The sequence below is a fragment of the Esox lucius genome, chromosome 11, assembly GCF_011004845.1.
Source record: "Esox lucius isolate fEsoLuc1 chromosome 11, fEsoLuc1.pri, whole genome shotgun sequence".
NCBI classification, from domain to species: Eukaryota; Metazoa; Chordata; class Actinopteri; order Esociformes; family Esocidae; genus Esox; species Esox lucius.
In genome coordinates, this window is record NC_047579.1 from 53,795,023 (window position 1) to 53,820,662 (window position 25,640).

A 25,640-nucleotide genomic window follows, 5' to 3' on the forward strand; every position below is an offset into this window, starting at 1 on the left:
CTTTCTCTCCCTCTCCCCCTCTCTCTCTCTCCCCCTCTCTCCTCTCTCTCTCTCCCTCTCTCTTTCTCTCCCTCTCTCTCCTTTCTCTCTCTCTCTCCTCATCTCTCCCTCTCTCTCTCTCCCTCTCTCTTCCTCTCTCTCTCTTCCTCTCTCTGCCCATCTCTTTCCCGGCCCCCTTTTCCTCCTTTCTCATTCCATCTCCCCCCCCCCCCCCACCACACACTCCCTGGAGTCCATGTTTAATCAGGTTGAATGTTTGAGATGCAGTTTTTCCACAGAATCAGGGGTAGAAGGACCAACTGATGAACTATGTAAACATAGATTGTAGAAGAAATCTATTTTAATGCAGTGCAGATCCCTGAGAAAGTTAGACTGGTCTCAGAGGAATTAACAAACCTGAAAACCCAACAACCCCCAACAGGACATGGCAGCTTTGAGTTTTAAGTACAGAACTGGTGCCAGCATACTTATAGCAACCACAGGGTGTTCACAAGATGTTAGCCAGCTAAAATATTCTAAACATTTCAGCTCTGTATAGACCTTTTACCTTTTATAGGTTCTATATATTTTTACATTAATGATCCCCTCGAGACCTGTTGGCAACCTTGCTAAAAAAGCTAAACAGGCTACAGACAGGCCAATATGACAGGCTTGTCGTATAATTCTGGATCAAGTAGTAGAACACATAACAGGGATCTAATACCCTTTCAGACATGAGGTCTGTGGCGCCTCGGAAACGCTTTGGTTACAGCATATCTATGAGGGTTACAACACAGTTGTGTATATATGAGGGTTGCAACACAGTTGTGTATCTATGAGGGTTGCAACACAGTTGTGTATATATGAGGGTTGCAACACAGTTGTGTATATATGAGGGTTGCAACACAGTTGTGTATCTATGAGGGTTACAACACAGTTGTGTATACATGAGGGTGGCAACACAGTTGTGTATCTATGAGGGTTGCAACACAGTTGTGTATCTATGAGGGTTACGACACAGTTGTATATCTATGAGGGTTACGACAGAGTTGTGTATATATGAGGGTTATGACACAGTTGTGTATCTATGAGGGTAATGACAGAGTTGTATATATATGAGGGTTACGACACAGTTGTGTATCTATGAGGGTTACAACATAGTTGTGTATCTATGAGTGTTACGACACAGTTGTGTATCTATGAGGAAACACCACAGCTTTTCACATGCTAGCTAAAAATTCTCTGGAGTGGATTTCAGACCACTGTACTGGCAAATCTTTAGTCTGTAAAGAAATGCTGTTTTAGCCTCCTGGAAGACAGATGCCATGTATCCTAATCAGGTTCCAGGGCCTTTTGAAGTAAAACAGCCCCAGAACAGTACACATCCACCACCACACTTCACATTGGAGAGCTAATTATTTTCTGCATGACTATGACTCTTTTCTGTATGACTACGCCAAACCCACCTCTGTGTTTGTGTCAATAAAAAAAAAAAATCCATCTGACTATGGAACACTATGGAATATATTTAACTAACTTCAGGAACTGACGTTTATATCTTGATAATTTAAGAGTGTATGTTTTGAATTTGGTTGTTAGAATGGCCTCTAACTGTACTTTTGGAAACTTAAACCAACTTCTGTAATTCTCCAACTGTGATCCATAAAGAATGTTCCGCCCTTCATATCCTTCTCCTAACTGTGCTTATTGTTTCCACATCCAATCAATTCAGTTGAGACTCACCCCAAACACACTCAGTCACATCAACACCTATTTCTCACACGTTTCAAAAGCACACTTTTATTCTAAATGTGTACATACAGAGCTGTAACAATGTGTAGAAGTGAAAAAGACCAGATACATGTTGCTTATGTTCACACTCTCGACTGTGATCCACTGGTTGCCATTTTCTCATTGCAACGGGTCACAAATCCTGCTGAACATGAAGGTATTTCACCCAACAGATATGGGAAGTTATTCATGTAAGAATATTTTTTTCCATTCATTTTGGGTCTGTGTGAACTGAAGTAGATGTGCGTCTCTGATGTGGTCACATTTCTCTGTGGTGACACATCCCGCTGTATATCTGCCATTTTCTCAAGGTAGATATATCCACCTCAAGGTAGATATACAGTGTTAATATAATTCCCTATTTTGTTTACAACAATCTGTTTATGATTAAAAAAAAAGCTACTCCAACATCTGCACTGCCAAAATCTCCCATTGCCTCTTTGTTGCACCCCCCCAACCCCCCCCCCCAGAGTCAATGGTTCATCAGCCTGCTGAGTCTAGGGTGTTGCAGATGTAATTTCACCAGAGCCGGGAACGTACAAACGGACGTACAGACAGATCGAGGGTGAAAAGGAGAAAGAAATAAGATGCTGCATTTAATTCTGGGCTGAGTGGCTTTTTTCATTTCATGGGCGATAGGATCGGAGAACAGGTGAGACTGCTAGACTAGCTTATACCCCTCCTCCCTCCCTCCCCCCTCCAATCCTCCCACCTCCTTTATTCTGCTCACTGTTGTCACTACTGCCATCCTCCCTCTCCTTCACCTTCCTCCCCTTCCAAGTCTCCCTCCTCCTCTCCTGCGCCAACTCCCTCTGGCCAACATCAATCAATTCTTTAATGGAGAAGAAGAGAAGGAAAAGGAGGGGAGAGGAGAGGAGGTGAGGGAGAGAGGAGTGTAAAATGGTAAGTAATTGATTGCCTAGAGTGGTTAAGAGGCTTCATTTGCCAAAACGCTGCCAGGGGTTTAGATTCTCTTTCACACTTTCTCTCTCTATCCCCCATCCCTTCTTTCTGTTTCCTCTTCCTGTCTGTCCAGCCTTTGGTGAGGTGACTGTGATCTGCTCCTCAGGGCTGTTCTCTCCTGAAAATAAAGGGGTTGTGTTCTCTCTCTTTTTCTCTCACGCTTTCTTGTTTTTCCCCAATTTCAAAGTTGCTTAAATTACAAAATAATGAAAATGAAAAGATTGTGTCGAATCAAATGAAACATATATATTTTTTCAAATGGATAAAAAGTATTTCCATACATTTAGATATTCATTATATATTTCTTATATTATATATAGTAAAAGTGTTGTATATTATGTTATATATTTCTAATGTTATTTATAGTAATATGTAATGTTATATATTTCTAATGTAATATTTAGTGTTGTATATAATGTTATATATAGTAATATAAAAGTTATATATTTCTAATGTAATATTTAGTGTTGTATATAATGTTATATATAGTAATATATAATGTTATATATTTCTAATGCAATATTTAGTGTTTTATATAATGTTATATATTTCTAATGTAATATTTAGTGTTGTATATAATGTTATATATAGTAATATATAATGTTATATATTTCTAATGTAATATTTAGTGTTGTATATAATGTTATTTATTTTAATGTAATATTTAGTGTTGTATATAATGTTATATAGCAACCTCCAGAATAGTTTGGGCCTGTTGTTATTGATTGACCAAAAAAGACTCAATAAATGTATAATGTGACAATGTGACTATTTAAAGGAAAAACCTGAATAAATAAGTGGAGGATTATAATGAATGCAGATACTTCCATACTGGTGTTCTGCATGATACAATAAAATGATTGGCTAGAAATAAAAAAATATTTCTGTTGGACGTTTCCTTTCAGCTAGATGTGTAACAGCCACTGTCAGGTCAGTCCTGTTACTGGCCTTATTAGAAACGGGTCCAGGAAAATAGCAAATGAATGTGACTTTTGATCCCCAATCCCTTAAGGCATCTGTCCAGTACTGCTAAACTAACTTTGCATTTTAATAAGGACTGTACTGATTTTAGTCTCTGTTGAACTGCTGTTCTTCATCAAATGTACAGAAGGTTGACATTCCCAAAGGACACCAAAACAGATGCACCAATTCAGACACAAACTCACACACCTTACGTTTTCCAAGTGATCATTCCCATAATGTTTGTTGATAGAACTAGCATGAACCTCAACAAATTTACAGCATGGATGGTCACTCGTCACTCTACCCAATGCTACAGCGGAGACAGAGGGAGGCAGAGAGAAATATATTTAGAAAAGTATGGAAGGAGGGATAGAAGTAGATAGAGCAGAGAAAGAGTGTGTGAACGAGAAAGAACAGGAGAGAGAACAGGAGAGAGAACAGGAGAGAGAACAGGAGAGAGAACAGGAGAGAGAACAGGAGAGAGAACAAGAGAGAGAACAAGAGAGAGAACAGGAGAGAGAACAGGAGAGAGAACAGTAGAGAGAACAAGAGAGAGAAGAGTAGAGAGAACAGGAGAGAGAACTGCAGAGTGTGTGAATTGTTATGCTGCAGCTGTTAGAAGAAACTATGGACTTCTGTCCAACATCATTAGTCTCAACACTCTTGCTGTAGGAGGCAGGAAGCGGTTCTGTTATTGGAATGGTTCTGGAATCAACACTCAATTTCCTCTTTTACTCGGTCTGTTCCTCAAGTCTGGCTAACAGTCAGGTCTGTTCAGCACACATTCACATGAGAAATATCAACATGCTGAGCAGTAAGTGTGTCTCACTGTATATAATGTAATATCTACACTCACCTAAAGGATTATTAGGAACACCATACTAATACTGTGTTTGACCACCTTTCGCCTTCAGAACTGCCTTAATTCTACGTGGCATTGATTCAACAAGGTGCTGAAAGCATTCTTTAGAAATGTTGGCCCATATTGATAGGATAGCATCTTGCAGTTGATGGAGATTTGTGGGATGCACATCCAGGACACGAAGCTCCCGTTCCACCACATCCCAAAGATGCTCTATTGGGTTGAGATCTGGTGACTGTGGGGGCCATTTCAGTACAGTGAACTCATTGTCATGTTCAAGAAACCAATTTGAAATGATTCGAGCTTTGTGACATGGTGCATTTTCCTGCTAGAAGTAGCCATCAGAGGATGGGTACATGGTGGTCATAAAGGGATGGAAATGGTCAGAAACAATGCTCAGGTAGGCCGTGGCATTTAAACAATGCCCAATTGGCACTAAGGGGCCTAAAGTGTGCCAAGAAAACATCCCCACACCATTACACCACCACCAGCAGCCTGCACAGTGGTAACAAGGCATGATGGATCCATGTTCTCATTCTGTTTACGCCAAATTCGGACTCTACCATCTTAATGTCTCAACAGAAATCCAGACTCATCAGACCAGGCAACATTCTTCCAGTCTTCAACTGTCCAATTTTGGTGAGCTTGTGCAAATTGTAGTCTCTTTTTCCTATTTGTAGTGGAGATGAGTGGTACCCGGTGGGGTCTTCTGCTGTTGTAGCCCATCCGCCTCAAGGTTTTGCGTGTTGTGGCTTCACAAATGCTTTGCTGCATACCTCAGTTGTAACGAGTGGTTATTTCAGTCAAAGTTGCTCTTCTATCAGCTTGAATCAGTCGGCCCATTCTCCTCTGACCTCTACCATCAACAAGGCATTTTCGCCCACAGGACTGCCCCATACTGGATGTTTTTCCCTTTTCACACCATTCTTTGTAAACCCTAGAAAGGGTTGTGCGTGAAAATCCCAGTAACTGAGCAGCATGTGAAATACTCAGACCGGCCCGTCTGGCACCAACAACCATGCCACGCTCAAAATTGCTTAAATCACCTTTCTTTCCCATTCTGACATTCAGTTTGGAGTTCAGGAGATTGTCTTGACCAGGACCACACCCCTAAATGCATTGAAGCAACTGCCCTGTGACTGGTTGATTAGATAATTGCATTAATGAGAAATTGAACAGGTGTTCCTAATAATCATTTAGGTGTATCTGTCTCACAGTATCAGTGACTCCGTTGCGGTCATTTTTCCCGTGGCGTTGCGTCAAAATCTTTCCCGCCGCGTCAAGAAAAAAGTAATCTATTATCAAAACAGTTTGTTCAACAAACGACAAATGATTTGTCAGGGTACAGTGTTTTTATAAGGCAATGTTCTGCATGCGATTTGAGAAACACATCTCACTGTCGTAGTAATTGGAGCGACCAACATGCTCTACACAGACGAGCTGCATGAGAGGCAGACATCCTTCCCGCGTTTGTGCTCGTGGTGTCATTCTCCCTGTGAGCACCATGCGCGAAACAGCTCTAGTTCTCCCAAATTATTAGTGTATGCCTCTATAGAAGGAGGGAGATTGAGAGGAACACACGTTAAAGCTACCAGTCGTTTGTTTGCTTTGTTTCAAATAGTTAACTATTCAGTTAAAACACAAATTATTCTCTCACCTCGTTTAGATGTAGCTATCAAAATTGTGGGCACAATTGTTTACCGTTATACAGGGAAACAAAGATGCTAGGCAAAGCCAGTTTCGTCATACTGATTCAACCAGCAACACTGATCCATGATCACAATGATTCAACAAGCAACACTGATCCATGATCATCCTGATTCAACTAGCAACACTGATCCATGATCATACTGATTCAACCAGCAACACTGATCCATGATCACAATGATTCAACAAGCAACACTGATCCATGATCATACTAATTAACTAGCAACACTGATCCATGATCATACTGATTCAACTAGCAACACTGATCCATGATCATACTGATTCAACCAGCAACACTGATCCATGATCATACTGATTCAACTAGCAACACTGATCCATGATCATACTGATTCAACTAGCAACACTGATCCATGATCATACTGATTCAACTAGCAACACTGATCCATGATCATACTGATTCAACCAGCAACACTGATCCATGATCATACTGATTCAACTAGCAACACTGATCCATGATCATACTGATTCAACCAGCAACACTGATCCATGATCACAATGATTCAACAAGCAACACTGATCCATGATCATACTGATTCAACCAGCAACACTGATCCATGATCACAATGATTCAACAAGCAACACTGATCCATGATCATACTGATTCAACCAGCAACAATGATCCATGATCACAATGATTCAACAAGCAACACTGATCCATGATCATACTAATTCAACTAGCAACACTGATCCATGATCATACTGATTCAACTAGCAACACTGATCCATGATCATACTGATTCAACTAGCAACACTGATCCATGATCATACTGATTCAACCAGCAACACTGATCCATGATCACAATGATTCAACAAGCAACACTGATCCATGATCATACTAATTCAACTAGCAACACTGATCCATGATCATACTGATTCAACTAGCAACACTGATCCATGATCATACTGATTCAACCAGCAACACTGATCCATGATCATACTGATTCAACCAGCAACACTGATCCATGATCACAATGATTCAACAAGCAACACTGATCCATGATCATACTGATTCAACCAGCAACACTGATCCATGATCACAATGATTCAACAAGCAACACTGATCCATGATCATACTGATTCAACCAGCAACACTGATCCATGATCACAATGATTCAACAAGGAACACTGATCCATGATCATACTGATTCAACAAGCAACACTGATCCATGATCATACTGATTCAACAAGCAACACTGATCCATGATCATACTGATTCAACTAGCAACACTGATCCATGATCATACTGATTCAACCAGCAACACTGATCCATGATCACAATGATTCAACAAGCAACACTGATCCATGATCATACTAATTCAACTAGCAACACTGATCCATGATCATACTGATTCAACTAGCAACACTGATCCATGATCATACTGATTCAACCAGCAACACTGATCCATGATCATACTGATTCAACTAGCAACACTGATCCATGATCATACTGATTCAACCAGCAACACTGATCCATGATCACAATGATTCAACAAGCAACACTGATCCATGATCATACTGATTCAACCAGCAACACTGATCCATGATCACAATGATTCAACAAGCAACACTGATCCATGATCATACTGATTCAACCAGCAACACTGATCCATGATCACAATGATTCAACAAGGAACACTGATCCATGATCATACTGATTCAACAAGCAACACTGATCCATGATCATACTGATTCAACAAGCAACACTGATCCATGATCATACTGATTCAACTAGCAACACTGATCCATGATCACAATGATTCAACCAGCAACACTGATCCATGATCACAATGATTCAACCAGCAACACTGATCCATGATCATCTTTTAATGGGCATTAGAATAATCCTTTGCATGTATCACTCATAAGCATATTACACACATATGTATATATATATAATACTCAATACTTCTACCATACTCCCCATCCTACTCTTTCAAAAGTGATGTTAGTTTACACTTTTATGTATATTATTGCCATACTTGCCATATATATAATGTTCAATAATACTAACCAGATTGATAGTTTACAGTACTCTTTTTTTTTGCTAGTGTTATGTATCTTGTTGCTTTATGCATTTTTTTTTGTCTGACTATAATTTTCTTATATATTCTTCTTCTTAACTCTCACTCCATAGTTGTCAGGTACCATGTCACAAGAATTTCATTGTTCAGGATGAAGCTGTGTTGTTCTGTGCATTTGACAAATAAACCTTGAATCTAGAAACTTGAAATTAAGAGAAAGAATGAGAAAGTGCAAACATGGAAGAGGAGAGACAGAATGGGACAATATCTATCTGTCTAACAGTATATAATATTACATATTTCTCACTGTATATAAAGTCATATATATCTGCCTCACTATGTATAGTGTATTATCTATATATTTCACTGTATGTAAAGTAATATCTATCTGTCTCACTGTGTATACTGTCTCTGTCTCACTGTATCAGTGATTCCGTTGTGTTCATTTTATTATGGCGTTGCGTCAATGGCAAAATCTTTCCTGGTTAAATAACGCTGAAATAAAATGTTGTATAGGCATAATGTTAATTAAACCCATGGATCCCAAGGCAGTACTTCCTCCAGAAACTGCCTCAGACAGCATTTTAGATAAAATAAAGACATCAAGCATCCAGTCAGCCCCCACCCCAAGTCCAACCCTAATCCCAGTCTTAGCCCCAGTCTTAGCCCCAGGCCAAAACACAGTCCAAGTCGCAGCCCTAATCCCAGTCCTACTCCCAGCCCTCGTCCCAGCCCTAATCCAAACCATAGTCCCAACCCTAACCCCAGCCCTAGTCCCAGTCCATGTCCAAACCTAGTCAAAGCCCTAGCTCCAGTCCTAGTCCCAGTCCATGTCCAAACCTAGTCAAAGCCCTAGCTCCAGTCCTAGTCCCAGTCCATGTCCAAACCTAGTCAAAGCCCTAGCTCCAGTCCTAGTCCCAGTCCATGTCCAAACCTAGTCAAAGCCCTAGCTCCAGTCCTAGTCCCAGTCCATGTCCAAACCTAGTCAAAGCCCTAGCTCCAGTCCTAGTCCCAGTCCATGTCCAAACCTAGTCAAAGCCCTAGCTCCAGTCCTAGTCCCAGTCCATGTCCAAACCTAGTCAAAGCCCTAGCTCCAACTGAATTCTGTCCAGAGATCAATGCCCTGTCTTTATGAATCATCAATACTTTTTTAGATATTCTAATGTATTCTACTGGCCAGCATCAAAAGAGGGGGAGGAAGAAACGAGCAAAGACCAGTATAAAAATTTATGAAATGAATGTAGATCAGAAAATGACTTAAATGTAAAGAAAAGAAAAAACACTTATTACACACACACACACACACACATACACACATACATATACATACATACACGCGCATATATATACAATGGGGAGAACAAGTATTTGATACACTGCCAATTTTGCAGGTTTTCCTACTTACAAAGCATGTAGAGGTCTGTAATTTTTATCATAGGTACTCTTCAACTGTGAGTGACAGAATCTAAAACCAAAATCCAGAAAATCACATTGTATGATTTTTAAATAATTCATTAGTATTTTATTGCATGACATAAGTATTTGATCACCTACCAACCAGTAAGAATTCCGGCTCTCACTGACATGTTAGTTTTTCGTTAAGAAGCCCTCCTGTTCTCCACTCATTACCTGTATTAACTGCACCTGTTTGAACTTGTTACCTGTATAAAAGACAAAATTGTAGACCTACACAAGGCTGGGATGGGCTACAGGACAATAGGCAAGCAGCTTGGTGAGAAGGCAACAACTGTTGGCGCAATTATTAGAAAATGGAAGAAGTTCAAGATGACGGTCAATCTCCCTTGGTCTGGGGCTCCATGCAAGATCTCACCTCGTGGGGCATCAATGATCATGAGGAAGGTGAGGGATTAGCCCAGAACTGCATGACAGGACCTGGTCAATGACCTGAAGAGAGCTGGGACCACATTTTAAAAGAAAACCATTAGTAACACACTACGCTGTCATGGATCAAACTCCTGCAGTGCACGCAAGGTCCCCCTGCTCAAGCCAGCGCATGTCCAGGCCTGTCTGAAGTTTGCCAATGACCATCTGGATGATCGCGAGGAGGAATGGGAGAAGTTCATGTGGTCTGATGAGACAAAAATAGAGCTTTTTGGTCTAAACTCCACTCGCCGTGTTTGGAGGAAGAAGAAGGATGAGTACAACCCCAAGAACACCATCCCAACCGTGAAGCATGGAGGTGGAAACATAATTTTTGGGGATGCTTTTCTGCAAATGGGACAGGACAACTGCACCGTATTGAGGGGAGGATGGATGGGGCCATGTATCGCGAGATCTTGGCCAACAACATCTTTCCCTCAGTAAGAGCATTGAAGATGGGTCGTGGCTGGGTCTTCCAGCATGACAACAACCTGAAACACACAGCCAGGACAACTAAGGAGTAGCTCCATAAGAAGCATCTCAGGGTCCTGGAGTGGCCTAGCCAGTCTCCAGACCTGAACCCAATAGAAAATCTTTGGAGGGAGCTGAAAGTCTGTATTGCCCAGCAACAGCCCCGAAACCTGAAGGATCTGGAGAAGGTCTGTGTGGAGGAGTGGGCCAAAATCCCTGCTGCAGTGTGTGCAAACCTGGTCAACAACTACAGGAAACATATGATGTCTGTAATTGCAAACAAAAACTTCTGTACCAAATATTAAGTTCTGCTTTTCAGATGTATCAAATACTTATGTCATGAAATAAAATGCTAATTAATTACTTAAAAAACATACAATGTGATTTTTTGGATTTTTGTTTTTGATTTGCTATTATTTTATCCCTTAAGAGAGGAAATTAGATTTGAAACAGAGCTAGTGTCCTCAATAATACATCCTGTTAATAATCTCTTCTTGTACTGCAACAACTTTAGCCTCAGCAGCAAGTCCACTTCAGGGAGAATAAGCTGCTATACTTAATGTAGAAAGAAAGGGCATTGAAGGGAAGAGGAGGAGTTACCCAAAAAACAATTCACTGTTTCAGCATAATTGCTGATGTGGCCAATACTGTGATGAGAGAGGGACAGAGAGGGAGAGAGGGAGAGGTGGGAGACTGAGAGAGAGAGAGGAATAGCGTGGAGAGGTAGAGAGATAGAGAGGGACAGAATGAGAACAGAGAGAGATGGGGGAGACAGAGGGGGAGAGAGGGAGACAGCGGAGACAGAAGGACAGAGAATGAAAGAGACATTCCCCATAGAGCAGACTTAGAGCTGAGTAATGGGCAAAGCTAATTAAGTCGAAGATCCTCTTCTGTGCTCTCAGTGACTGTAGGGAACTCCTGCCCTCTGCTGGGAGAAAAATCACACCACACTTAAAACATGACCAAGACATGGTGACATGTCATATGTCAGTCTTTCCCTAACCATAACCCCCAAATCAATCTAAACCCTAAACCTAACCCAAATCAGATTTTTTTTTACCTCCACTGACCCACTCAAACACTAAACCACACAGACACACACACACAAAAACACACACACACACCTGTGAGTAGGCAGACAGCAGGCGTATTCTACACAGCAGCTCAGTGCGGCAGGTTCTTCACTGACTGAATGCAGAGACAAGAGTGAATGCATTACAATTATCCGTCAGCCTAAGACACACACACACCCACACACACACACACACACACACAGTTATGAAGCAGCACAGATGGCCTTGTCTTCTGCCTCTGCAGGGCAAGAAGACCAGATGAAATGAAGCAATGGAGACACACACAAAGACTCATACACACACACACACACACACACACACATGATGATGGTGATGGAAAAGAGCATTGTACAAGAACCTGATCATCTCTCCATCTCTTACCTCATTCCACTGGGACTGATTGGAGAAAGGGTCTTATCTCTCACAGAAACGCACACACAGACACACACACACACATACACACACACACACACACACACTCACACACAGACACACACATACACACACACACACACATACACCAGCAGCCCGGTGGTCTTCGTTAGGACCCAATCTCCTGCTGTAGAGGTTGTATTGATTTCAACAGTATAACCTGAGTTTGGGCTCTATGTTGTAGAGGTCGTATTGATTTCAACATTATAACCTGAGTTTGGGCTCTATGTTGTAGAGGTCGTATTGATTTCAACAGTATAACCTGAGTTTGGGCTCTATGTTGTAGAGGTCGTATTGATTTCAACATTATAACCTGAGTTTGGGCTCTATGTTGTAGAGGTCGTATTGATTTCAACAGTATAACCTGAGTTTGGGCTCTATGTTGTAGAGGTCCTATTGATTTCAACAGTATAATCTGAATTTGGGCTCTATGTTGTAGAGGTTGTATTGATTTCAACAGTATAACCTGAGTTTGGGCTCTATGTTGTAGAGGTCGTATTGATTTCAACATTATAACCTGAGTTTGGGCTCTATGTTGTAGAGGTCGTATTGATTTCAACAGTATAACCTGAGTTTGGGCTCTATGTTGTAGAGGTTGTATTGATTTCAACAGTATAATCTGAGTTTGGGCTCTATGTTGTAGAGGTCATTTTCATTTCAACAGTATAACCATAGTTTGGGCTCTATGTTGTAGAGGTCGTATTGATTTCAACAGTATAACCTGAGTTTGGGCTCTATGTTGTAGAGGTCATATTGATTTCAACAGTATAACCTGAGTTTGGGCTCTATGTTGTAGAGGTCGTATTGATTTCAACAGTATAATCTGAGTTTGGGCTCTATGTTGTAGAGGTCGTATTGATTTCAACAGTATAACCTGAGTTTGGGCTCTATGTTGTAGAGGTCCTATTGATTTCAACAGTATAACCTGAGTGTGGGCTCTTTGTTGTAGAGGTCGTATTGATTTCAACAGTATAACCTGAATTTGGGCTCTATGTTGTAGAGGTCGTATTGATTTCAACAGTATAACCTGAATTTGGGCTCTATGTTGTAGAGGTCGTATTGATTTCAACAGTATAACCTGAGTTTGGGCTCTATGTTGTAAAGGTCGTATTGATTTCAGGACCACTACATGTTATAATTCACCACTTCTCTATCATCCTCCCTTCATTCCTCTTATCAACCCCTCCTCCTTTCATTCCTCTTATCAACCCCTCCTCCCTTCATCCCTCTTATTAACACCTCCTCCCTTCATCCCTCTTATTAACACCTCCTCCCTTCATCCCTCTCTTATCAACCCATCCTCCCTTCATCCCTCTTATTAACACCTCCTCCCTTCATCCCTCTCTTATCAACCCCTCCTCCCTTCATCCCTCTTATTAACACCTCCTCCCTTCATCCATCTTATTAACACCTCCTCCCTTCATCCCTCTCTTATCAACCCATCCTCCCTTCATCCCTCTTATTAACACCTCTTGCCTTCATCCCTCTTATTAACACCTCCTCCCTTCATCCCTCTCTTATCAACCCATCCTCCCTTCATCCCTCTTATTAACACCTCCTCCCTTCATCCCTCTTATTAACACCTCCTGCCTTCATCCCTCTAATTAACACCTCCTCCCTTCATCCCTCTCTTATCAACCCATCCTCCCTTCATCCCTCTTATTAACACCTCCTCCCTTCATCCCTCTTATTAACACCACCTCCCTTCATCCCTCTCTTATTAACCCCTGTTCCCTTCATCCCTCTTATTAACACCTCCTCCCTTCATCCCTCTCTTATTAACCCCTCCTCCCTTCATCCCTCTTATTAACTCCTCTCTTCATCCCTCTTATTAACACCTCCTCCCTTCATCCCTCTCTTATCAACCCCTCCTCCCATCATCCCTCTTATTAAATAATATCACACTGGTGGTAATGATAACAGGACTAAATATTGTCATGCTGGTGTTACTTATAATATGGAGGAAGAGATAAGGAAGGGATTAAGGGAGGAGGAGTCGATAAGAGGGATGAAGGAGGGAGGGGTTGACAAGAGGGATGAAGGAGGGAGGGGTTAATAAGAGAGGGATGAAGGGAGGAGGTGTTAACACCTCCCTTCATGGTCCGCGATCCCGCGGACAGTGCTAATTTGCATAAATATTTCGAAAAATAGATTCTCCATAATCGTCCGATTCCAATGGTATATTATTTGTAGCCACTTTCCTGAAGCGTTCCGTGTATAATTGGGGTTTTCCGTGTATAATATGGGTTGTATAGTTGTATAGTTTGGGTTGCTATGAGAACTTTTCACCAGGCAACGACATTGCCTATTCATCTTAGAAAAGGCTCATTTGTACATCAGAATAAATATTACAAGCGTGTACATCACTATATATGATGTTTTGAACCATAATACATCGTTTGTATTATGTATAAGATATAAAAATTAATATTTAGTCAAAATAGTAGGGGGATGTTCTTGAGTTTTTGGGAAGAAGTTGGTAATTCTTCTGAGTTTATAAAATATATAAGTCCAAACGTAACTAGCGATCTAGTGCGTTTTGAGTCATTACACCTATTACATGGGTTTTTACATTCAATCTTATTTATTTCATAATGTTTTATTTCTAGGTAGAAGAACAACATTTTTTGGGGGTGCCTATATTTTTTACCTTCTATTATATAATTATTTCATTATTTTCAACCCAATTACAGTGTAATTTGATAGTAAAGGCATGAAAGTATGAGGAAATACCATTGACACAAAATCTCATAATGCTTTCAAAAAAAAATCTTGATGCTGAATGGCAGAAATGTTTTCAGAAAAATTTTTTTTGCCTTTCAAACAGATGAGTTTTATAAATAGTGACCCAGAAGTCTGTTTTTATGTGTTTTTATTGTAGCCAGAGGGGTTGCTATTAAAAGGATACATCATAATAGGTTGTATCTGTTACAGAAATGAATCTAGGACCCAAAATGTCCCACTAGTGAAATCCGGCCGAAAGCCCCATAGGCTACCAATGGTTAATCCTTTTATCAGTAACTCCAGTGTGACATTATTTAATCCTGTTATCAGTAACTCCAGTGTGACATTATTTAGTCCTGTTATCAGTAACTCCAGTGTGACATTATTTAGTCCTGTTATCATTACCACCAGTGTGACAATATTTAGTCCTGTTATCATTACCACCAGTGTGACAATATTTAGTCCTGTTATCATTACCACCAGTGTGACAATATTTAGTCCGGTTATCTTTACCACCAGTGTGACTTTATTTAGTCCTGTTATAATTACAACCAGTGTGATATTATTTAATCCTGTTATCAGTAACTCCAGTGTGACATTATTTAGTCCTGTTATCAGTAACTCCAGTGTGACATTATTTAGTCATGTTATCAGGAACTCCAGTGTGACATTATTTAGTCCTGTTATCATTACCACCAGTGTGATATTATTTAATCATGTTATCAGAAACTCCAGTGTGACTTTATTTAGTCCTGTTATAATTACAACCAGTATGACAGATTTACACGTTATTTAAATCAATGGGCCTCTGAACACACAGTCATTACAGTTGCTGGACAAAAGCTGTGGCCGAGGCTGATTTCTCAAAGTGACTTATGTCAGTGAATTAAATGCTAGCAGTACCCCGCGGTTAACACCAGAACCCGGTGAACTGATCCTATTGTAAGGTCAACAAGGATCCTGTTTACAGCCAAACACATTACTTAGTAACTAACCTCCTTACACAGGTGCATATGAGCTCTGCTGGTGAGATGTCCTGCTGTCTGGATTACGTTGGTTATGCCTATAATGTACAGGTCCATTCACAGGTTGGCCAATAGACTCTATTGCATTTGACTCATGTAGAATACAATGGGTAATGGATATCAGGGTCTCAAAGTGCTACGCTGAATTTTGTTAGCTGATCTCACGAGTGGCAGTGAGAATGTCCTCGTCAACAACAGCATTCTGATACACAGTCTGAGACTAGTCCAGAACAGTGTGTTTCCCTGCAGTCTGAGACCAGTCCAGAGCAGAGTTTCCCTGCAGTCTGAGGTCAGTCCAGAACAGAGTTTCCCTGCAGTCTGAGGTCAGTCCAGAACAGTGTTTCCCTGCAGTCTGATGTCAGTCCAGAACAGTGTTTCCCTGCAGTCTGAGGTCAGTCCAGAACAGTGTTTCCCTACATTCTGAGACCAGTCCAGAACAGTGGGTTTCCCTGCAGTCTGAGACCAGTCCAGAACAGTGGGTTTCCCTGCAGTCTGAGGTCAGTCCAGAACAGTTTCCCTGCAGTCTGAGGTCAGTCCAGAACAGTGAGTTTCCCTGCAGTCTGAGGTCAGTCCAGAACAGTGGGGTTTCCCTGCAGTCTGAGACCAGTCCAGAATAGAGTTTCCCTGCAGTCTGAGGTCAGTCCAGAACAGTGGGGTTTCCCTGCAGTCTGAGACCAGTCCAGAATAGAGTTTCCCTGCAGTCTGAGACCAGTCCAGAACAGTGTTTCCCTGCAGTCTGAGACCAGTCCAGAACAGTGTTTCCCTGCAGTCTGAGACATGTCCAGACAGTTACTGTCTCAGTTTGTCAGACAGGGTTTCCAGTCTGGTTGGAGAGTTCACAGTGGTTTAGCCGGTCTGAAGGAACTGCAAAGACTGTCCTTCTTTCTGAAGTCAGAGAACACACACACCGAGAGACAATCCCACACACACACATTTTATTTTGGTGAACCGCAGCGATCTGAGGCTGTTGTATTTATGATGAGTTTGGTTGTGCTAACCCCAGGGCTGCTAACCACCATCTATCCAGACTGAAAGTACTAGAACAGACCTTTCTGTACTTAGTATCGCCTCTCAAATCACATCCTGTCCTCTTCGTCATTTTGTATATTGAGCCAGCACCCCTTTAGCCACAGGGGAATGTAGTTGCATAGAAAATAGGGTGCTGTTTGTGCCAGTGCTTCAAACAGCAGTATCTCTAATTTAGGTCATTAATAAGCCTCTCCCTCTGCTCCCTCACTCTCCCCCTCTGCTCATTCCCTCTCTCCCTCTGCTCCTTCCCTCCTTCCCTCTCTCCTTCTGCTCCCTCTCTCTCTCTCCCTCCTTTGAAGTCACTGTTCTTCATAATAATAACAGTAATAATGAGGTTGATTAGTAAAGCGTCTCCCCGGCTGCTGTGTATATAAACATGACAACAACCTCTTAACACTACAGACTCAGAGACACATGCACAGAAACACACACACATAGACACACACACAGACACACACAGAAACACACACATAGACACACACAGAACACACAAATAGACACACACACATAGACACACACTCAGACACACACAGAAACACACACATAGACACACACAGAAACACACACACATAGACACACACACAGACACACACAGAAACACACAAATAGACACACACAGAAACACACAAATAGACACACACAGAAACACACAAATAGACACACACAGAAACACACTTGGTGGAACAGAACTAACTACTACTTATAACTGGTAGAGGTTCCCCATCCAGTCCTGACTAGTGTACCAACTGGTAGAAGGCTTGATTACCTAGAGATGTTTTGAAATAGTATTCACTCTGGGTAAATGACAAGAGACATGGACACCATGTGGTACTCCACCATGTCATAGTCATTTAGACTTTAAAATGTTTAACATTCACTGCATACCGCTCAGCACGAGCATTGTGCTAACCCTAACCCACGTCTGAGAACAGCTGCTTATCAAGACCAGAGAGGTGCCGCACTGGAGTGAACCGATCGTTGGAACTGACAATTGACAAACAGAAGACATATTTTCAGCAGGATGAGAATACAGCGCGGCTGTTATTTTTTGTTTACTTTTTCGCTGATCTAAAGTGATATGGTGAATTCAACAATAATAATATCCACATCTCATCATGTTATTTTCTCGCTATACATTCACATATAATTGCATGTAAACTTTCTTTATGTTTTTATTTTCCTAAGTCTGAATATCATCCAGCACTATCAACACTATTACACCAAGGAAAATGGGTAACGCTTTATGATTGAATGTAAGAGAATGATTCTCCTGCTAACTTTGCTGGAGCCACCTCCACTCAGGACTCTTCCGGAGCCTGTTGTGTAGGGTTTTACCGCCATCTGCTGGTGGACAGGAGCCAACGCAGCAATGTATTTTACTGTGAGGAGATGAGTGTGGAGACAGAATTTCATCGCTGTGTAGCCAAGAGTCAGTTAATAAAATCTATGTGGGCCCAGAGTCCTATTTTTGGAGACGTTGGCCAACGCAGTTTTTCTCCAAAACCGCCACTTTCTCACCTATGGCTATAGCTGGTGATAATTCACGCTTCTGGGTTAAGGTGTTTATTTCGGAATAGTTTACAGAGCCACTGAGGACGTCCAGTGCAAGCAGATACAAAACCTGCTTACGCCACAACAGAGGCTAATATAGCCAACAGCTACATATACACGTTTCCTAGTGTAGCATGTAGACTAATGTAACATTAAATCAATGGACCTCCACTGTTGGTGCCGGAACTTCATCATTGCACCCAAGATGAGCTTCAACTGGCTAGTCAGTTGGTAGACTATTGTTCTCTCTTTATATAAACAACATTGGTGATGGTGTCAGATATTGTAATCTCCATTCATATGCAGATGACACATTGATGTATTCCAATCCCCAATGCAGTTGGAGTCTGATTTTAAGATACTACAGAGGTACAGTTCAAACTTGTTTTACACACAATGTTCACAATGTTCTCCTTAAATAACAGGTTAGAACGAATTTAAAAGCGAAATGTTTCTAGCTGCAACTTCATCACTGATATAAATACAAATAATTTTAATAACGAAATACACCAATAGCCTAGACAGAAATAAAGAATATTTGTTTAAACATTTGAAATATCTGATCCAACAAATGTTTCAGGCGGGTGTCAACGTTCTCACAGATTCCTCCTGGTGGCCATTCTTATATTTTATTTTATGTTTTTGTCCATGCTACATAGCACTGCAACTTGCCGCGGTATAATGAGCATGCCTCGCCGTGGACCGCCCCCTTAGCGCTGGAATTAAACTAGCGACATCTGTACATCCTCCAGAATTCCTTCACATATCCTCCATCATCCCTTCACATATCCTCCATCATCCCTTCACATATCCTCCATCATCCCTTCACATATCCTCCATCATCCCTTCACATTCTCCATCATCCCATCACAACAAGCAAACACAACACAGACACACCACTCAAAAACACACACACAAACAAAACTGGATAATATAACTCTGTGATAGGAGTATATCTTGTATCAGGGATGGGATGACGTATCTGTGTGTTTGCCAATGTGTGTGTGTGTGTATGGGTGAGAGAGAGACTGTATGTGTATGTGTGGGTGTGTGTGTTGAAGCTTCCAGTCTTCCTGGCTTTGGTTGGCTGCCTTGCAGACAGCAGCGGATGAGTGGAGTGAGGGAGGATGAGTGCAGACAGCAGCGGATGAGTGGAGCGAGGGAGAGGAGATTAAAGAGAAAGAAATGTAGAACATCCATATGTTACTCACCGAGATGACGTCCTTATTTACAAAGCTACTACTGTCACTACTGGAAACCTGGTAGAGAGACAGAGAGAGAAAAACAGAATGAAAAGAGAGAAAGGCAAGAGGGAGAGCAGAGAGAAGGAAAGAGAATGAGAGAGGAGAGGGAAGGAAAGAGAATGAGAGAGAAGGAAAGAGAATGAGAGAGGAGAGGGAAGAAACAAGGAGACATGTTGGAATCAAAAATAAGCCGGTCAAACAGTTAAGGTTAAAGTAGTTTTCATGCTGACAGAACATTCTTGTTGTTGTTGCATGAGTGTGTTGTTGTAGTTCTTAGTGTGTTATTGTTGGTCTGAGTGTTGTTGTGTGATGATTAGAGGTTTTCACGATATACCAGTATCGACGATAACCGTGATATTAAAAAAATGAAAGATTGATATCATGTTAATAATAATCCTGATAATATCGTATTCACTAGGCAAAAATGACGTATTTTTCCAAAACTCCTCTCGTTTTTTTATTTTTATTTTTTTATTCCACCTGTAAATAAACAATGCATGTGCTTAAACTACGAGTCTGGACCTATACACTGGTGTTTGAATTAAACAATTTACTCCATCAGAACTCCTAGGACAGGCCCGCAAATATGTGCCATACTTTTAGCCTATTCATTTGGAGAATAGGACATTGTATTTTTCCAAAAGCTCCTCTTAGTTTTTCTCTAGATTATTCATGTCACCTGTCTACAGACAAACGATGCATGTGTTTAAACTATGTGTCTGGGCCTATGCACAGGCAATGAACACTAGAACTGCAGACTGCAGAGTCTTCTGATGAAAGTGATGGTGAAGGAACTGAGATGTACAGTGTTGTTGTCAAAGAGGAAGTTGACCGTGTGATGGAATCAGTGGAATGTCCTGTGCAAACAGCGTATTAGAAGGAAATTGACAAAATTCTGGCATTTCAAAGCAAATGCAGAGATGGCAGAAAAGAAAACGCTGGCTTGTCTTGAATGAAATAACTGTCTACAGATAACACTTTCAAACAAAGGGCATCCATGACAGAGGCAATGAAATATGCACAGATTCCCGGAGTATTGAACACATTGCGTGTGAACTATGCGAAAACAGCGTTGACAAATTCAACAGACCTACATGTATATGGGTTAGTCTGTTTGCTAATTAGCTAAAGATAATTTAGCTTCTTTTCAGAAAGTTGTCAAAGTCGTTTGTATTGCTACGGTAGTTATCTAGCTATACTGACGTTACGGTTAATGTTAGGTCGCTAGGTAACCACGTTGACAGGCCAGCTAGCTAGCATATCCTGGTTTCTAGCTTTTTCGTTCGGTAGCTAGCTTTGCATGATGATTAGCTATACTTTAGTAAACATTACTGTAACATTTCTTGTATGGTGGCATTCTAGCTGAATTATCAATGCAGACAGTTAGGTGTGTTTGAGTGGTGATTATGCCCAACTATCGTTTACATTGTCTTCACTAAAGTGAGCAAGTCACTTATTTCGATAAGTAGCTATTATATTTGGTTTAATATAGTATGTTTTTATTAGAGACCAACCAGACCAGTTTAGCACAAGGCCAGAGTGTCCCCATTTCAATACTTAAATATCTAGGTGTGGGGTTAAGGCCTAAGAGGGTGTGAGCTATGCTGAATGGGGGTAAACAAGGGTGAAAATCTTTCAAAAGTATTTTTTCTCAGAACTAGGTGGAGCAGATTTTTTAAATCAGCATATCTTTCCCATAACCTTATCAAAAAGTATGTATTGTATACCATTACAAATCTCTGAATCTGGAACTTTATAAAATGCAATAAAAAGCCAAACTCAAATTTTGCGATAGGACCCTGTTTCTGATCTCTGTCACATTTAATAGACAAATGCGTTTCAGTCGCTTATCTGTTGCATCAACTCTAATCGAACTAAAGAAAAAAATACCCAAGCATTTGTAAAATATTTTTAATAATATTTCAATATTACAATATTTTAAGTAATTGTAATATTGTAAAATAAGTCATATTTTGTCATTTCCAACCATATTTCCTAATTAATATGCATTCAAATTTAAGGATAGAATTACATGTTGTCCAATTGCATATAAAATGTTGTGCTACATAAGGAAGCATGTTTCAAATAACTAGGCTCTAATATTTGCCGCAGAGTGAGAGGTGAAACGTCATGATGAAGTGTTGAAATGTTATTGTCATTGCTTTGTGGTTTCGTTTTGTGAACAGCAATTGTTTAGAGAAAGTAACAAAGACAAACACTACTGCACTGCTCTGGGCACATTTTGACAAATTGAAAGAGGTGAGCTCAGTACTGTGGAGGAGGCAAACAGCCACATTTGCTCCAGAAACGTGGCACTCAAAAGTGCAAAATCCACAAATCTGAAGAATCATCACCTGATCCACCACGTGTATTTTTATAGAATTATTAGTCTACATTATAATAGTGACATAACATTTACAATATAGACAATTCAATTGATAATCGCAGTGTGAAAGGACTGTATTTTATTCCCTTTCCTTTTGTGCCGTTTGGTGTAATTTAGACAAACAAGAGGTCCTGTGAATTTTATTAACCAACATTTTTTTTTTTTAAAGTAAGAAATAAAGAATCAAATACAAACGCAGGTTCATTTGACAAAACAAAAGAAATACATAAAAGAAGCCAAAAATAGGTATTAGAGGCATATGTGGCAGAACCTTCATGGACATTAACAAAACAATAATCATTGATTATTTTCCTCTTCTTCCAGTCCAGCGTTCCGAGCTCTCTCTTTTGGCCTCAGTCCCCCTGTCATCCAGATCAGCTTCAACCTCTAAGGGGTCAGGAGAGACAGTTACCCACCACAGGTGTAACAGATTGTGAACCCCCTCACCCCGGCTTCAGACAGGGCTACTATGGGGTCCTAAGTTATCCCTGCTTGTGGTACTGTCACAGCAATTGTTTGTGCAACAATTAATTGTCAACTAAAATGACATTATCATGACAGCCCAAACCCTAACCTCAAAACCTGACCTGGATGAACCCCTAAGCCTTAATAATATGTTCTGTATGTAAAAACTGACTGGTTAAATTAAAACAGTTAAGGTTAAAGTAAAACAAGCATATGATTGCAGCTAAACACTGTAATCCAACCCAAACCTGATGGCCCATGGCATGTCTGACAGAAACCATGTCTCATGTGGTTCAGCAATCCAACAGACATGAAGTCAGGTCTGATAATACATAAGTCTGTCATCACGCTGCCATAATCCCAGGAATCCATCATTACTACAGAGGAATGTCAATGTGTCTTCTGGCTAAATGTTCATTATGCTGATAGAAACGTATCCTAAAATTGGACAGATAGATAGGTAAATAGATAGATAGATATCACCATCATTAATATGCCTAGTAAATAAACCACTGCAATTCTGCACCAACAACTGATTGATTACTGTATTATTGCTTCGATCCACAACAGAACTTGTGCACCATCCTTTTACTGTTCAGCTAAACACCTGCTCAGGCAAACCGCATTGGCCTCTAAAAGCCACTCTTTAAGTCAAGGGTTCTGATTCAAAATGTTCCAGAGAAAAATACAAATTAATACATATTAGTGCTCTCAGGTGCATCCAACATTTTACAGAGAACACAGCCACTACTGACAAAGCTAGAATTGTTTAGAGCTTTAACTTTGTCAGTAAAGGCCATGCATTCAAACCCGCCCTGCCCATACTGTTGCCCCTGAAGAATTCAGAGCACCTTGTTTTACTGTCAGACATACAGGTGAATGAGGTAAAAAAAACAGTGCCCAGATGTCGGACTCACATGGGCTGAATGCAGCCTGCTCTTTAGGCGAACAGTATTCAGTGATGGATGTGCAACTTGAGCTGGTCAGATGTTAGACAGTAGAGTGGTCTTCTCCTATTGCCCTCATGCTTCAGGAGCTGGTCAGATGTTAGACAGTAGAGTGGTCTTCTCCTATTGCCCTCATGCTTCAGGAGCTGGTCAGATGTTAGACAGTAGAGGGGTCTTCTCCTATTGCCCTCATGCTTCAGGAGCTGGTCAGATGTTAGACAGTAGAGGGGTCTTCTCCTATTGCCCTCATGCTTCAGGAGCTGGTCAGATGTTAGACAGTAGAGTGGTCTTCTCCTATTGCCCTCATGCTTCAGGAGCTGGTCAGATGTTAGACAGTAGAGTGGTCTTCTCCTATTGCCCTCATGCTTCAGGAGCTGGTCAGATGTTAGACAGTAGAGTGGTCTTCTCCTATTGCTCTCATGCTTCAGGAAACGTCTCGGATAATGATCTGAAAGTATCAGAATCTGGCAGCTAAATGTACACCGTCCAGACAAATTTTTCTAAACTGAAACCTCAGCCAGACCGCTAACGAGCCATGCAAAAACACCTTCACCTGCCATTCAGTTTTCCAAAATGTTGGCTCAGACCAGGTACGCAGAATGCAATTAAACTACAAAATTGCACAAATGTTCAGGAGCTCTGTGATAAGGCCGCAACCAAGGCACCATGGCAACTACAGAAAATCCTCTAGTATACAGTCAGTCAGGGTATTTACACTCAGAGATGTTGTATTATGGGATATCCAATCCCACGCTGGACTGCACAGGGAGTATGTGCTGATTACTATTCTGAGTTGGACTGGATTTCCCGTCTCATGATGACCTGTGGAATTAGTCTTCAGGGATACAGAGTTGGTTGGTCTGACTCCCTCACGCTCTCTGTGTACCTGGCAAAGTGCATCACAATGCTGAGAAGTTATTCACCTTCCTAATCTTTTAACACCACTTATCTACAAAACCAGCTCTGTGCTACTGCTGACACGAGGAGGAGAGATAGAGGGAGGAGAGAGAATCACTGAGGGAGAGGGGGGAGAGGGGAGAGAAAGGGAGATACTTGGGAGAGGGTAGAGAGTCATAAAGGGAGAGGTATAAGAGTCACAGAGGGAGAGAGGAGTCATAGAAGGAAAGAGGGGAGAAAGAGAGAGAGAGAGAGAGAGAGAGAGAGAGAGGGTAGAGCAAGAGATGGAATGAATGTAAGAAAGTTAAAGATGAAAACACTATTAGATAGGGAGAGAGAGAGATGGAGAGGGAGAGAGGAGAGGGAGAGAGGAGAGGGAGAGGGAGAGAGGAGAGGGAGAGAGGAGAGGGAGAGATGGAGTGAGGAGAGGGAGAGAGGAGAGACGGAGTGAGGAGAGAGGAGAGATGTAGTGAGGAGAGGGGGAGAGGAGAGGGAGAGGGAGAGGTGAACAAAGGGATGAAGAAACAGACAGGAAAGGCTGGAGAGACATTGAGAGAGATGGAGAGACTTCAGGGGAGTGAAGATTAGAGAGGAAAGGAGAGACTTTAGAGAACGAGATGGAGAAATTCAAAAGGAATTGAATAGTGGAAGTATAGAGAAACAGGGAGAGGTAGAAGAGAGGAGAGAGGAGAGGGAGAGAGGGAGAGAGGGAGAGAGGGAGAGAGGAGAGGGAGAGAGGGAGAGGGGGAGAGTGGAGAGGGAGAGAGGAGAGGGAGAGAGGAGAGGGAGAGAGGAGAGGGAGAGAGGAGAGGGAGAGGGAGAAAGGAGAGAGGATAATGAAAAGCCAACTGACATTTGCATTACTCCTGAGGAGGTCTTTTTTTCCCCACTTGTCTTCTGAACTTTTGAATAGCTTTATAAATGAATTTGCCTTTAAAGGCCACATACACATAAAATCTCCACCTGGCACAGCCAGAAGAGGATTGGCCACAGCTTGGAGCTTTGCTCCTCTGCACGTTTCTTCCTAGTTACCTGCCTTCTGACCATAAAAGGCTGGGTGTCCATTTAAGACCTTGGTGACAACAGCTGATGAATAAACATATTTATCTTCCTCTCCTTCACTCCTGTGGATAACCAGCAGTACTTAAAAAATACTCATCAATATTAAAATCTCTCTGCCTTAAAAATAAAAGCTCCTGTCTCTTTAG

The 25,640-nt window shown here is 41.2% G+C and overlaps 1 protein-coding gene across 2 annotated transcripts in view; it reads right to left on the reverse strand.

Annotated features, from left to right (window-relative positions):
• Positions 1-25,640, reverse strand: part of rbfox1 (RNA binding fox-1 homolog 1) — a 402,884-nt gene that overhangs the window by 301,604 nt on the left and 75,640 nt on the right. For both annotated transcript variants that reach the window (XM_029123363.2, XM_029123366.2), the window contains exon 2: positions 19,705-19,752. In XM_029123363.2, the coding sequence (XP_028979196.1) occupies positions 19,705-19,752 (48 nt within the window). The remainder of the gene's footprint in view (positions 1-19,704; positions 19,753-25,640) is intronic.